Source organism: Triturus cristatus, chromosome 9 (genome assembly GCF_964204655.1).
Source record: "Triturus cristatus chromosome 9, aTriCri1.1, whole genome shotgun sequence".
NCBI classification, from domain to species: Eukaryota; Metazoa; Chordata; class Amphibia; order Caudata; family Salamandridae; genus Triturus; species Triturus cristatus.
In genome coordinates this window covers 461364722-461381584 of record NC_140592.1, presented here as the reverse complement: position 1 = coordinate 461381584, position 16863 = coordinate 461364722, and the positions used below count along the sequence as shown (strand labels likewise).

General features: G+C 43.5%; 1 protein-coding gene across 2 annotated transcripts in view; it reads right to left on the bottom strand.

Moving 5' to 3' along the window:
* SHKBP1 (SH3KBP1 binding protein 1) overlaps positions 1 to 16863 on the bottom strand; it is a 231297-nt gene that overhangs the window by 142824 nt on the left and 71610 nt on the right. For both annotated transcript variants that reach the window (XM_085625394.1, XM_085625395.1), the window contains exon 2: positions 16579 to 16632. In XM_085625394.1, the coding sequence (XP_085481520.1) occupies positions 16579 to 16632 (54 nt within the window). The remainder of the gene's footprint in view (positions 1 to 16578; positions 16633 to 16863) is intronic.

Sequence of the window (16863 nt, the reverse complement as noted above, 5' to 3'; positions counted from 1 at the left end):
TGATTGAGATCTTGGACACCAGCTTATTGGAAGTTTCTAAGATAAAACAACAAAGCACAACCCCTTTAGGTGGATAAAATTGCCACATAGTGAATTTCAAATAACAACTTTCCACGCCAGTGTGATTCGCTGATCATTTGCATACCTCCCAGATCAAATACACGGAGGGACGCCAGGCGTGAGGCTGGCGAGCTGCAATCTGAGCATGACTTCGAGCCATTGCAAGAATGGATCAGGGTTAGTGAGCTCTATATATCAATCAGGAGCTTCCAGGACGATCGGTTTCCTAAATTACAATTTCCTATTTGAAAATAGCAATTTTGCAATTAACTAAATTGTGATTTCCCAATAGCAATAGCAAATCAGTAGGAATCACTATTTGGAGATCGCAAGTTACACACTTTCCATTTTGCGATACCCAAATTGCGAATTTCTAAGTATTTTCTATATGGGAATCGCAATTTCATACATATGGGCCTAAGTGATTTGGCAATCAGTGAAACTTGGAGTTTCGAAACCAAGGTTTATCTCATTGAGCCAAGTTTAAACAGTTTCTTTGTTGTTCTTGCCAAATAACAGGAATTCTTTCTTGGTTTTGTTCAGTTTAAGGTAGGCCCCTTCCACTAGAACAAATGTAATCTATTCCTAAAGGCATTAGGGAGGCACCTACTAATGTACAAATAAGCAAGGTGATATCTGACACGGACATTCGATCAGTTTTGCTATGAATAATTGAGCATGTTCCCAAACAAGAGGCGTGTGTGTGACATGAGGTATATAAGATGTTCTGGTGACGTGTGGCTGGTTGACAAGCCTGGTCTATGTGCTGGCTACAAGGATAGAGACAATGCAGTGCGGGTTTTGATCCAGTTAAGGACAAACAGAGGAGGGATACATTTTAATAAAATGCAATAGCACCCCCCTCCTCCCCCCCAATTTGACCATACATTTCAATAGTATCTTTTTGTGAGTACTCAAGGGATCCAGTCACTGTGTACTTATAGAGTAATAACTTATTATGAATTAAAAGATACTTATTGTCCACTTTACACATTATCCACACCACATAATTCTTGTAACAAGGCATGTGACTACTTAGTGAAGCACAAAAAATTTAAATATAGACCATAAATTCAGATTAATTCATTAGGGTTTTTTGAAGAAAAAAAACATATCTACACACTTTATTGACAGAGACCTTACTTACGGATAAATAACAGTTTAACCAAATCAAAACAATTTTCACATCAAAGAACATGCTAATTATCACATAGAAAGACACAGAAAATTGCAAAACCTATATTATATACATACAGTACTTAGAAGATAATCATTTAGGATTGAAAAAAAATCAGTGGTCCCAGATGGTTAGGGAGTGGAGTCTTACACATGTCCCTTTCTTGTTAGTTGAAAATGAACATGTATTAAAAGGGCTATGTCAATGAGCTTCACCCCGTGTGGGCACCTACACATCTCGACCTTCTATAGGGCAGAAGTCTTCAAACCTTTTGATGCCGAGATCCCTTTGTCAAAAATGTTTAGGCTTAAGAAACCCTCCTGACAAAAATCTCGAGAACCTGGTACTCCTCATCATCAACAATAAACACCCCCAATGCCCACAGCAAATCATTTTTACAGTGGGGAAATAATATTAAACAGTGTTTAGCCAACCAAAGGTAAGTGAGCGTGGGGGCGTGGTCAGAGCTTTAGCTAAAAACAAAAGGCCTAATTTATGTGGAATTGGCATAGGGCAGAGCAGCAGGTCTTCTTGCTGTGCTGCCCTACGCCAATGTGAAAGGGAAGGAATGTACCATATTTATGAAATACAGTGCATTCCTGTCTTTTCCCCTTGCGTTGAAGCACAAATTGCTGCCTAGCACCAACACAGGCAGGATTGTTTTTGTGTAGGAAGGGGCACCTTCCTTCACAAAAACAATCCCAAGAGGCGTTTTCCTCTTTCTATGCGAGCTGCAGAATACAACACACATGGAAAGAGGAAAAAAACAAGGAGAAGTGAAAACATTTCTCCTCGTTACGCCTCCGCTGGGGAGGCGTATGTTTTTGGCGCTGCCCCAGGTTTACGTGATTTTGCAAATATGGGGCAACATCCAAATCCATGGGTGTTGTGTGGGAACCCCCACACGTCGTCTATGGCACCCCTCCTTGACACAGAGTAAGGCAACACAGTGACTTGCACCGCTTTGTCTTACTCCACATCTATGAGGCCATGCAAAGCCATGCAGGGCGACTTTGCGCTTAGACACGATCGCTGCCGGCGCATCAAGAAAGTGATGCTCTGGAGGCGCAAGCCTCTCATAAACAAGTTCCAAAATATTCTGTATGTTTTTTTAGCTCTTTCACCATCAGGTACCTACATATATTGTAAATTAAAAATAAATTTAATAAGTTGTTACTCAGTGGGAAATACACTGTAATATATTATGAAACCTCTATTATATAATGCACTGCAAAGGTCTGTGTGTAACCAAGGAACTACAAAATTAAATCTTGGTTGGTGCAGTGGAGAATAGTGACTTTTGTATTTTTAGTGCTATGAAGTCACAGCCTGTGACAGAAAGCACTGTGAATATGCAAGTCGTTATTTTATACTTGCATGGCATTACACACAGTATAAGATAGACTGATACAAAATGTGTAAATTGCTTTACGATAAAATGTTGCATCCAAAATACAGATTTTAGTAATACCAGGGCGAATGTAATGCAATTTTTGTTTTACATAACTGTCCTTTCAACACCTCCTTAGGGATACTAAGGTCTGTGTTAATACAGATAGGATTAAAAGCAAGCACTTAGCAGCCCAGTTGTTAACTCTTTGCACTACCACTAAAAAAAAAACAATCTTTGTCATCACAAAGGTTGGAGTGATTTACGGGGTTCCCAAGCAGCCAGATCGCATTTCTTTCAGGCGACCAGGCACCCTGGTAGGAAAGCTTTTCACAGCACAGGAGACTCAGCTGAAACATTTTAACTAGCGAAATCAGCCATCACAGGAGGGATGTCTTTTTCCAAAATGAAAACAAACGTTTTGGAATCCAGGCACAAGTGAGGCTGGGGAATGCGCGACCCCCTTTCCAGGACACCACGGCCACCCTGGTGGTCCCGCGCCACAGATTAAAGACCTCTGCTATAGGGGAGCCATTATGTTGGTGTAGGACTTCCTGAGGAAGGGATGTGGGACACTAAGTATACAACTAAATTAAATGTATGACAAACTTATTAGTTAGGATGTCCTTTATTGTGTGCCTAGACAATCTTGATTAATCCTCATGTTGTCATCGAGTGGCAGAACGGACACTTAGCCGGCATCCGGTTAATTTGGTACACTGTAAATTGTCCATTCGCCTTGCTTCTGGGGAGATCATTGAGGTGAAGCAAGACCGGATCCAGCTTTCACCAGTTCAGGTCTTCTTCCCTCTCACATGTTCAGAGGTAAGTGGGTGTGAATCACACATATGCCAGTTATTTTCCTCATTCAGCTTCGTACATGTAATGCTCCTTTTTGTGGTGCCAACTCTATTTACCCAGGTAAAGAACCGATGCGGTACGCGCGTTGGGCCAAAGGTACTCTTGTGGTTCAGTTACTGTGTGTATCTTGGAATGTTGTTTTCTCTTGTTCGGAGCATGACTGATGTATTTGTGGGCAGCGGGCCCTAGGAGTGATCACAGCTAATTAATGGGAATGCTGAGTTTCGTGTTTTAATAGTCCAGGCATGTGTAGGCCAAGCAGTGCGTGCTGGTTTTAGTACTCTTCGAACAAGTGTACAACATAAAAAAATATTGCCAGGTTAAGACGAATCCTTCAGGACTCTGAGGCGAAGGTGCTCTTGCTAATCAGTTACTGTATGTCTCTTGGGGAACATAGTCACAGTTAATTGATGGAACAGCTACCCACTACCTTAGTTTTAGATTGAAGTGGCATTGGATTATAGAGGATGGCCTCGATAATCTTTTTAACAGTTATACAAAAATGTTGCCTATTTTTCGACGCATCTCAATTCTCAGTTGTCTTCAGACGTAGGATCATATGATCTTCCGATCTCAACACGGCGTTCTCAACATTATTAAGTCCTCTGACATGTTAGGACATGTCAGAGGACTTCATAATGTTGAGAATACCTTGTCCTAAAACTGTGCACTTAGTCTGAGATGGTATGATTTGCCTCTAGGAAATGTTCTACCATTGGTGCCTTCAGTGTTTTGCATCAGATTCTGGATTTGTGTTGCCCAAATCATGGTCGTATATCCCCGATTTGTTTTACCTATGTATGCTTTTCCACACTGGCACACTGAACAACACACAACGGTGTTTGTGTTACAATTCATGAATTCCGTATTTTGTAGTATATTTGTGTCACATCTGAATTCTTCCCCATCAATTGCACTTGCACAAACGGAGCAGTTCCCACACCTGTGGTTTCCTTTCCTTTCCTTGGTGGAAAAGTTCCAAGAGGCTCCTCGTGTGGCTTCTTTGTTGTATTAGTATGAAGTAAACAGCCTTTAATGTTACAATTTCTATTTAGAACAAATAGTGGTAAATTACTGAATTGTTCCAGTCGTGAAATAATTATTCTAATTCATTCGGATAGCATTTTTATTAGGTTTGTGGCTCCACTAAAGGACGTTGCACAGACAAGGCGATCAGCCTTGTCTGGAGCTTTGGAGCAAGTAGATATTCCTGCCAAGTACATAAAGTTAATTTATTCGAAAGATTCTTGTAATTTTTCCTTTTGTCCCTTCCTTGTCATTATAATGTTCACAATATATCATTTCAATAGCAATATCTATAATCATGCGGTTAACAATTCCTGAACTTCATGTAAGTTCCGCTTGTCCCTTCTATCTCATTATAATGTTTCTATATACCAATATGATACTTATATGGGTTATTTCCAAAAATCAATTTCTCTTCATATAGGTCCATGAACATAATTGCCATTTGTAGCACAAAAAGCCAACCCATGCCCGCCCACTTGATTTGCAAGTAAGGTTGTTTGTTGAAGTTGAAACAAATAACATTTTGGACAGATCAGCACCATTTTCAGGATATACTCAGTAGGAACCTCATGTGGTCTCAGTCGGCTTTCATAAAAAATATTCAATTGCTTTAGAGGCATGTTCTTACAGGATGTTAGTGGACAGACTAATAATATCCAGTGTGACCTGGTTATCTTCTGTTTCATCCAATGCAATATTTTCTAACTTTTTAAAGACGTCTGTGGTGTCTTTAGGTAACTTGGTATGTCACAAACAAGAGGTTTTAGGAATACATTAACGTATTTCGTGAGTGGTTCAAGTATAAATTCACTCTGGAAATTATAGGATGCCCTGGTGGGTAAAATGAATGTTTATGAATCTTGGGAAGAATGTAAATGACTTGTGTCCTGGAAGATGTTATTTTAAAAAATCTTCCTCATTTTTTGGACAGCCACTTGTCACTCTTACCAGTTTGTATGAGTTCTTCTATTTCATTAAGAATGAAGAGAGCGGGATCCTCTGGTATTTTCCTGTAGTGTTTTGTGTTTAGGAGTGGTTTCATGGGTTCTCTTTCCTACTTGTGTCTATCCATGATCACAATTGCTCCCCCTTTGTTTGCGGGTTTAATTCTGATGGTAGGTTGCTTCTGAGATATTTGTTTCTCTATTCGGTCTAGTCCATTTCTCGCATCACAGTTCTTGATAAATGTCAATATCTCAATCAGCATATTTTTAGATGGATAAAAAGTGGATGGTTTCTTTAATCCAGAAATGCTTTGCGCCTGAGGGATCTCTGTATCGGCAAAAAAAAAATTCAACCTCATTTTACGAAACAAATATGGTGTCAGTTCCCTTCTGGATTTTACATAGTCTGGACGCGCTCCCTGCTTTCCAGCGCTGCTCTGACTGGCTCTCACACAGCCCAACCAGAGCAGCCTGGAATGTCTTCATGACGTAGCAACAGCGCATAAAAGCTTTTGTTAGTAACTGGTGCTACGTCATAGCAGTGAGTTACTGAATTTAAATTGTTATTCACACGAGTGGTGCTCTACCAGAACCGTACATAACAAATACATATCCACTGCTTGACATATTTGAGGTGGTATAAAAATTTTTTTGTAAAAATCAGAGATAAAAAAAGGGTTTAGGCGATCAACACTCTAAAAGCGCAGGAGGATCCATCTGCTGTTCCTATCAAATGATAAAGACAAGATATGTGTGAAACATTATGCCACATAGAAATACATTTAAGAAACATAAGAAAGGGCATGGCCACAAACGATAAAAAGCTGCTTCTCAGTACGAAATAGAAGCTGCTTAAATAAGAAAAAACTCGAGGCATTCACAGAAATAAACAATTCTTTAGGCAATTTGAATATTTTGGGGTCATCTGGTTAACAAGACCATAAACTGTCTCATCAGCGTTCAATAAGTGTTAGATGGATGAGAAGCTAAGCGGAACTAAAACCTATAAGTACTTATTTCTCCAGTAGAATCAGTAAAAGAGGCAGGTACTAGCAGTCCAATTACCTGATAGTCTGTTTGATATAAATTCTGTTGGGAGATATCAGACAGTATTAACATTTTCAGCCGATATCTCCCCAAGAGCTTAAGGCAATCACAAGTGTCATCCCCAGGATCGGAGAATAACCTTGCAGAACCAGAACTGAAAGATGAAAACCTATAGGTTTTCATATTCCGTGAACTTTTGTAATCACATTTACCATCTGCTCAGAGCAGGTGCAGACATGCCAATGGAAGGGGAGACTCCCGATTTTTGAACCAATTTTTTAAAATTATTTTGGCTGCCTCTCCCCTGAATTTGCTTCCGCTTCAATAGAGGAAATTCTCTCATGATTATTTTATTTTTTTAAATCTTCACTTTCCTCTTCTAAAATGTTGCCGTTTGAGCGTGCAGTACAAGTGAGCGTGGGACTAAAGTGATCTCACCGCGGAGGCAAGAGAGGTTCTAAGGGCTGCTGGGGGTAGCTTTCCATGCTTCTCCCGTGGGGATAGTAGGGTGTCAGGATCTATCAAAGATGTGCCTCAGCCCACCTATAGTTTTACTAGGTGGTTTTTCACACCCAGTTAAACTGGGGCTAGCACCGTCACACTGGATAATTTGGGATGGCAAAGCACTGGGCCCTTTGATTTGGGCGCTATGGTTTTCTGCGTCCCCCCCCCACACACACACGCACAAAAAGGGAAAACCAACTTTGTTCAACTCGTCATCAGACCCTAACCTCTGGAGGACAAACGTTCAAGTATTGAGTTTCCGGATTTTTTTGTTCCTGTTCTGGAGCATTACATGCATTTCCACTAATTACCAAGGGCTGCGGTGGCAGTACATTAGTGTGTGGCAGCAATATCGTTTCCTTTCAAAAATTATTATTTAGAATAGTTGGTTTTGTTAGTCCACTGCTGCCTTGGAGATTTGCAAGAATGACCAGCATTTCCCCAGTAATTCCAGGATGTTTCAAATAGTGGGGAAATGGCCATCAGTAATCTCAATGCTGTTCAAACCATTTCAATTAAAGACATGTTCTACAACAGGACAAAGTTAGGAAGCATAATGAAGTAAAGTCTTGCAAACACACCAAGGCCCTTCGGCGTTCAGCCTCAAGCATGAACACACTTGAAGAACAGACACAAGGTTGTTGCCTCCATCTATGGCACTCTCTCACATTTGTCGAATATAGTTGCATTCATATGAATTTGCCAATAAAGTCTGAGGTGATCCAAACTGTCATACTTGCGATGTTACCAATTCATCCTTAATTACATAAAAGTGCGATCAACATTTATTACATTAAACAAGTGATCAGCCTTCACAAGGTTTCACTAACGACGAAAAATCCCAGATCACCAACAGATGACAGTACTCTGCACTCCAAGCCTGCATTTTTAGGTCTCGGCTGCGAAAGGCTGCGCTTGCGCAGTCTCGCTCCGAGATTTAATGAGTTGGAGTGACTTTGAGAAGAGGGGCTTGCACCCGCCCCTCTTCTCTCCTGTTCTCCATTGGCTGGCCTCTTAAATGCTGGCCAGCCACTGGAGAAGAGGTCCAGTCACTCCGTTGAAGCCCCGTCCTTTTCGGATCGGGGGGCGTGTTTTTTGCAACAAATCTAATTATCTCCTCCAGCCAATGGCTAGAGGAGAGAAAAGCAAAACACGCCCCCGAATCCGAAAACGACGCTGCCTTTCTCCGAGGCATTTTTTCTTGACCTCGGAGAAAGGCAGTGGTGTCTTTTCAGAGCGGGTGTCTGGTCACACTCGATGCCCCTTCCCCTGCCCCAATTCTTACTGGCACACGGTCGGGATACTTCTTGCGGATCTTCTCGCCCTCGGACCGCCGCTTCTCGAACGGGTGCTCCTCCTTATATACGAACTTCATGTCGGGTCCGTGCTGGGGCTCTCCCCTATATTTCAGCACCACTGACTAACCTTTTCTGCCAATTGGCTGTTTTACGTCACTGAATGAAGGCGGGCTATTTCAACGTTAAACTGACTTCGGAATAGTCTGCCCTCTTTTTCACCTGTTGTTTTGCCGTCTTCTATGTCTTTAACCGTCAGTTGTTCTGTTGCTGACTCTACGCATGCGCAGAATGCTCCCCACTCCTCCTGGTTACGAGAGGAAGCCGAGTCCGAGGATACGGGAAAGCAACGGGATACAGGAGGGAGGCGTCAGACGGTGAGAGGAGATAGGTGAGTGGCAAAACGGAGGGCATGAAAGGGGAGGCTTCCCGCGCTGCGGGGGTCGCGGTGAGGCTTTGTAGGCGCCTCCTGGCGCTGCGGCAGTGACGATGGCAGCAAGGGAGTCTGGGGAGTGTAGTCCAGCACTCTCCCGCTCCCGTAGTAATCACCCGGTTCTCGGCGGACTTGGCCCCCACCTCAAGGCACAACAAACAACAGGTAGGCTTCCCGCGCTGCGGGGGTCGCGGTGAGGCTTTGTAGGCGCCTCCTGGCGCTGCGGCAGTGACGATGGCAGCAAGGGAGTCTGGGGAGTGTAGTCCAGCACTCTCCCGCTCCCGTAGTAATCACCTGGTTCTCGGCGGACTTGGCCCCCACCTCAAGGCACAACAAACAGGTAGGCTTCCCGCGCTGCGGGGGTCGCGGTGAGGCTTTGTAGGCACCTCCTGGGGCTGCGGCAGTGACGATGGCAGCAAGGGAGTCTGGGGAGTGTAGTCCAGCACTCTCCCGCTCCCGTAGTAATCACCCGGTTCTCGGCGGACTTGGCCCCCACCTCAAGGCACAACAAACAACAGGTAGGCTCCAGAGCTGCAAAGTGTGAGGGGCCAATCTCCTGGATGCAAGGCCCTCACACCAAGGTGCCCCACTACTGGAGCAACAGTAAGGACTAAGGGCACCAGTCTCATCCCCTGCAGCCCGCTCTAAAAAAATTATCTGGTGGGTAAGTACTGGTGACCTCTGGTGCAACCAAGACTGAATAGGAAAATGTATCCTCTTCAAAGGCTTCCTTTGAAATTCATCTAGATAGCAATGCTCGACACCTCTTGGACAAACATGGAAAAATGACCATGCTACTGTACTACTCATTGCAGTCCGCAGATTTCACACAAATACCTTTTACTTCAAAGTCGGAACATTGAATGACATTGAGACTTTGATCTTTTTAACCACAGGATTGAAAATGCTACAAATAATACAATTAAAAATAGCAAACATGCTTCAAGGGAAAAGAACCATGTTGAATTGAAAGTTAAGTATGATGCAGCGGTACATGTATTATGTCACATTTACCTGTGCACACCTGCTCCAACAGTGCCTAGTCGGTAATAAATTGCAGAGTAATATGGCACATCAACGTTACCTACTACTGCTATGAAGGAGATACATCAACATCAACGTTTCATTATGTGTTCAATAAGAGTTGTCATCAATAACAGAGTATTATATAATTCCCAGTTTAGGCCTACTTATAGGAGGAGTCTGTTCTTCTTGGGTTAAAAATACCCAAGCAAGTAGTGGTCCGACTACGCATCACAGGTTTCCGATGGACAAAAGAAAAGAAATACATTTGCCATAAGCACACACACAACAGGTTTTGTTTTGATCAAAATGCCCCATGTGCAATATTTGTCAACACAAAGTACCACGAATAGCGGTACATCATGACAGCTGCCAAAGACTGACATAGGAGTACAATGATGATGCAACCTCACAATAATAATTAGTACCTAAGGCAGGGACAGCACATATGCTAGACACAGCATCTAGAACTAAACACAGATTGGATACAAGGTAGTGCCACGAGAATTAGGAACACTGGGGCAGATTTACAAGCCCCTTGCACCACTTTTGCATCACTTTTCCCATGTGAAAAATGACGCAAAATTGGCGCAAGGGCCTTGTAAATAAGCCCCACTATGGGGCAGATTTACAAGCCCGTTGCGCCACTTTTGCGTCAGTTTTAACATGGTCAAAGTGACGCAAAAGTGGCGCAAGGGGCTTGTAAATCTGCCCCTATGTTTTCATTGGTTTTCATTGTTTTGAAATCATTTCAGACCCAGAAAAAATCTTTCAGCTAAAGCGAGTCCAAAATAAGCTCTCCATGACAAAATGAGATAGAGGGAAGCAAGAATCCAGGAAGCTTAAGGTTGCATGTTGAAATTCTTTATTACAAAGCATGACTGGGTGAACAACTTTATTGATTCAGTTGTTTAAAATCGTTACACTTATTGGATGCCACACAATAAAAATAAGACTGTCCTTAATACTTGGTAGAGGCAAGAACATTGGGACCAAAAACATCTTTAAGTTCCAAATCCTGTATTATCCTGTACATGTTAATAAAGCTACATGGCGTATACAAGGTGGCTGCCCTGCATATTTCTGCAATTGATGCCCTCTGGACTTATTTCATATAAGGAGATATCCCCTTGTGGAGCTACCTTGCACCCCAAAAGCCTCCTCATAAATCGTTGCCCTGTATGCTAATGATAGTAGATATCTTTTTTTTTTGTATTCTTTTTATTGAAGAGCATGCAATAATAGCACAAAGAGCACCATCACTGGCTCTGTGTGTGTGGGTGGGAGGCTCTGTGTGTGTGGGTGGGAGGCTCTGTGTGGGTGGCTCTGTGTGGGGGTAACTCTGTGTGTAGGTTGCTCTATGTGAGTGGCTCTGTGTGTGTAGGTGGCTGTGTGTGTGGGTGGCTCTGTGTGTGTGGGTGGCTTTGTGTGTGGCTGCAAATGCAATAGGTCTCGCAGTTGAGAGAGATTAAGCTATTGACATTGTAAATAACAATGCCATTTCTTTAAATGTTTTAAAAACAAAAACATAAACAAAAATAATGTCATGAGCAATGCCAATAGCTCTAACTTTAACAATGCCGAGACCGTTGCATTGTAAATGCTTGTTCAACAAGGCTACCAGCCATTTCAGAGTGTGCAAAGTATTGAAAAATGGGGAAACTCTTCGATATTCTTACGAAAGCAGTTTGTGAAGCATGTGAATACCTGAAAAAGACTCATGGGAGGGATTTTGCTCGCAGAAAGAGCACAAAACCATCTGCAACTCAAATTCTACAATTTTATACAGCCATAGCCCGAATGCAGACACCTACCCCTGGCTCCATCAACTGGAAGCTAGGATCTCTACATTACGTGCAGTCTCAATACTGCTTCTAGATGAAGGCACCTTGTCAGCGCGTTGCCTTTCTCGAACGTCATAAGGGTGATGCGAATCTGCGATGGCACCCGAATGCGGCAGTGCCCACCAACTTTTAAGAACTGATCACATTTACAAAACCGGTAAAGTGTTGTCATTGCAAGCATATGTACTTCATGACCACAGGAAAAACAACAAGCATTTACAATGCAATGGTCTCAGCATTGTCAAAGTTAGAGCTATTGGTATTGCTCATGACATTGGCCTACTACTCTCTCCTCTAAAATGTCAGTGCTTGGAGATATGTTCCCAAAGTGGCAGCTTTAATTAAGGGCAGAGGTGGTAACATAGTGTGGACCTTTCCTGCTATACTTCAAATTGAACCATGCAGTTCAATCTATATAACCATGTTTATGAATCTTTCACAAGAAAGTATTTCCCCCCCCAAACAGGCGATGACAGCAGATACTAGGTGCACAGCGTCATTTCTAAAACAAACAAAAAACAACAACAAAGAAAGAAAGAAACGAGAGAAATAGCCAAGTCGAGAATATCCTTCTTACTCTGTCGCTATACCTTATTGGGAGGCGGACATAGACTGAACTAACAAATGAGTAAAAAACATTTTCTTCTGTAATCGATCTAAATCTCTACACTTTAAAATGCGAACACTCAATGGTACACTATTGCCACTGAGACGGTTAGAAATAGGGCTCGTGCACACCCATTCTGCATTGGGTTTCGCGATGTCCAGTAATATATAAAATTGCGGTTTTATTAGCTAACCAAAATTACACAACTACCTTGGCACTGGCTTCTCTCTCCCCTCTCACAGCTTTGTCGGGTTATGTGCTGAAGTCCATACTGGAAACCTGGTGCCCGAAAATATATTGAGTTGAAAATAGGAGTCCCCTCGTGTTGTATTAGGATGTGTTGCTCCCGCCCACAGAACAGAAGGATCTCTTCGGAAGGCAGTAAGAATGTACACAATTTATTCTTGTATTTAGGAATATTGAATCATAATACACCATTGAACCATTTTTTCACTAAAAATGTTTTGGCCTACCATCTCATCCACCTTCTTCACCCCCACAAACACACGTTTCTCACTTAAAGTTTTTTGCTCATTTGCTTTAAGTACTGGTTCAGTAACACCAGAATTTTCCCAGCACCCCCAGTCTGAAAATTGTTTTAGCACCACTGATAATATCAGATGCTAGATGCCGAAGTCAGTACCCTAGGAATACTAAAAGTCTTCTCCTGTCTTTAGATATTAACGCTCCTGCAGTGCAGATAAGTCCAGTTCTGCAACCAGGCAGGGTGATTTTGACCAGTGTCTCCGTTTCTCTTTCTTGTCCGATTCCTCTTTCACCTGGTATATGTCTAACCTAAGTGAATGGCTGGCAGTGTGTTCCGAGAAGTGCGGACACACACACATTGTTCCCCTTAGCTCTGGATTACAATATTAGTGCATGTTGACACTAGAGTAAACAGGACAGAGATGTTCAGTAAACTGCACATAACCGAGCAGCAGGCACAGAAGATAACAGTGGCTTGCTGTAGGGAGATCCCTGTACATACATGCGAGCACTACACACTGGAGGATGAAAACATATCTCTGCCATCTCTATTGGCTTGGAGATTTAAATATTCTTTCACTGGGAACTAGCTCCTGGTTACATGGGACAGCTGAAGGCACCATTCCCTATCAATTGTTGTAGGGGCAGACTAATAAATATGGCTTTCCTGGCGTAGCTATATATTATTTCATATAACTTTATGGTCAGGGGTATGCTGTAATAAACATTTTGTTCCTTGTGGGAAAGCTTTAGCCTTCCCTATCCTGTGTGGTTGTGAACTGAGGGATAATCCAGTAATTATTCTAAAATAAGAAAAAACAATTCACATTGCTAATGCCTGTTTTGATCACAACGTGAGTGTAAAAATGAACTCTCAAAATATGCGAGCAGAGTTTACTTTTCGTTTTACAAAGGAAACAAGCAGTTTTTGAAAGTGATCCGACAACTTCGTAAATTTTAAAACACAGCCGACAAGAGGATTCATGTAAATTATAACATCTATGGTCATTTTAGCCAATAGCACTCTGCTTTTAGGTTCAAATACCCAACATGCAAACTGTTGAAAGCAAAACTGCAAGCACCACAATGCAACATGCTGCTGGCTGCAAAGCCAGGAATAGGTGATTTGTACCATATGACATAGCACCAAAGGGCAGAGTTGTGAAATGCTAAACAAGATTTAGCTCCTGGCTTTCTACCTTTTTTCTAATAGGCAGTCATAGGTTAACCAGCCCAGTCACTCAGAGGGCAAACATACCCTTTCAGATGCAAAGGTGAGCACCTCACAGCTAATGGTCTAACATTAACAAGCTATGGAAAACTGTGGACTCATAGTAAGCTGGCAAAGTCTCGCATCATCTGACAATCCAAAGAAATATTTATCCGGTAGGCTGACCCAAAATGTAGGAACCAACCCATTTCTCACTCTACATATACTGTGACCTGGAATGTTAGTAAGACTCGAAGCAGGAAAAGACTGAAGGGATATGACCACTTCGCTCCATGATTGCCTTCAGTCCTGGGTTTTAAACCCACAAACAACGGCATCGGCTGTATTGGCATGACAGACTAACTCAGTGAACACCATAAGACTACAACATCCAGAATGTATTATGTTGTCACATTAATTTCCGGATCTGGAAACAGGGTTCTTGATGATATATAGAGAGGTAGCTACCATAATCTGTATTTTTATATTTGTAGCATTATAAGACTCTTGACACGAGAGTTCAAGGTCTCTGTGAACCGCTGTGACAGCCGAAGTCAGCCACCCTTTCAGCAAGATGCCCTGTTGAATGTCCAGGTTGTTTATTTGGGGATGGGACCCCTGAGCACTGTCGGTCTCTTACCTGGGCCGAGGCCCGCTGTAAAAGCGTCCAGGAAGCGCTCCTCCTCCGCCGGATCGCAGCAACTTCCTACTTGCGGCGATCACGGAAGTGCTGTCGGGAATGAGGAATGCCTCCACAGAAAGACACGCAGCAGAGGGCAGAGAATGGGGAACAACCTTACATGTAAACAATTAGAGGCTTTGGCGGCGACAGATAATGAGGAATAATTCACTCGTAACCCAGAGCCACAGCTCCAGATATACAGAGGAGGGCGGCCGTTGGAAACGTCACAGCTCGAAGACTGACGCCATAATGAAACTGACGCGGCAAAGCGCGCTCTGCAGAACGTCCGTGGGGAAACATGGCGGGGAGGAAAGGGAGATAGTGACGTCTTTCTCCGAGGTCAAGCACAAATGCCTCGGAGAAACGCAGCGTCATGTTCGGATTCAGGGGCGTGTTTTTCTTTCTCTCCTCTTCCCATTCGCTGGAATGTTTACATTCCAGAGGAGAGAAAGAAAGTAAAAAACACGCCCCCGAATCCGAAGAAGACGGGGCTTAAATGGACAGACGCCCCTCTCCTCCAATGGCTGGCCTCCGTTTAGGAAGCCAGCCAATGTAGAAGAGGGGCGGTGTCGGGATGTGGTCCCTGTCCCCCTTGAGAAGCCACCGGAGACTCACCATTGTCGTCTCCCTCTTCTGCCCTACAGCCCCCGGAGGTCAGAACTAGAACCACTGACTCGGAGACGGAAGTATTTCCTGAGCCCTGGCCCTTTAACGATACTGTCTGCTCTTTGTTGGGAGGCCCCACCCCCTATGACGTGGCTGGTTCGGATTCGCCGGATCGGAAAGGCGGGGAGGCAGACACGGAACTTGAGGAAGACGCGGAGGACAGAGGAGGAAGCGAACGCCGAACCAGAGACGAACAGACGGAGGAGAAGTGGATAGCGGTTGCCGATCCAGACGACGGACGTTTCCCAGAGGAGCCAGGAGGCTGGACACACGCAGCGCCCCGCCAGGGACCCGGAGGTTCCTGGCTCCAGCAGGTACGGGAGCGCTTCCTGGGGTCAGGGCGGCGGGTGTTGGAGAGTTCGGGGGACACCTCCTGAAGTAAGCAGACGGTTCATCTGCTACTCAACCCCTGTGTCGGTTTACGGGTGGTGGTCTAGGTCCTTAACCCTTCACACCCTACTTGCTATGGTGCTCCCACACGCCCCTTCCCCACCACATTAAAACATGCCTGAATCTAAGGCTGTTTTATTTTTGTTTTCTTTCATGCTGAACGTCCCGAGTCCCTTCCGGTGAAATCAAGAGGTGGCCACTCCGAAGCGAGGAGGAGGACGTCTGTCGAGGACTCAACCCCAGCCCCTATACCTAGAGCTCAGCATTCCCAGGAGAAAGAAGCCCCATCTCTGTTATATTATAAATAAAACAATACTCGCAAGACAATTCACATCCGCCTCTCGTGTTTCCTTCACCACATCCCGACAGGCGGGTTCAAGCCCCGTACTAGAAAACAATAAATCTCGCGAGCGAGACTGCGCAAGCGCAGCCTTCGCTAGCCGAGACCTAAATATATAAAATAACTGTTTGAGTTAATAACTTTACTTATAATATGAAATTCACTTTATACTATCTCAAGTCCGTTATAGTACAAGGAAGACCCAAAAATGAAACTCTCATCACCATTTTATGCACAAGATGCCATTTAATATACTTGTGTACCCTCCGTGATAGTAAAAGCTGCCCTTCCGACTGACCATTGGTGTCATAACCAAGATCGAGGCAATACCCCACTTTTCACAAAGGATCTAGAAAGTGGAAAAGCAGATTTGCCTTCATTTTCTCTCCACAGTCCATCAGTAAAATCACTTTACAAAATCGATTGGTCCATTGTACTGTTAATTATCTGTTTGCAAACACCCAAGATTTAGAACTCCGTTCCTCCTCTGTAAACTACATCTCTACGACCCCAAAAATCATAGTGTGCATCCCTTCCCACCTACAGTTGCCACGGTTCAAATGATCCCCTTTAACTCCAAAGCCACTCACCTTGAGAAGAAAGAATCGGAGATCCATGTCAGCGTCTGTCTTGAGGTGCTGAACCTGGTGAAAACAAACGGAAGGAAAAGGTTAAGGACACGAAAATCAAACAGGACAGCGTCAATTTGTTTACTATGCGCTTTGCAGTTGCAGGACCTACGCAAGAGTGGGAAGGAAAACTTGCTATTTAAAGTCACATTGTCAAGCATGAAACCATAAGGTTGAAGAAAGAATTCTTGTCCATACTGAACAAAATCACTATGCAACTCAGCATCTCATTCACCAGAGTATAGC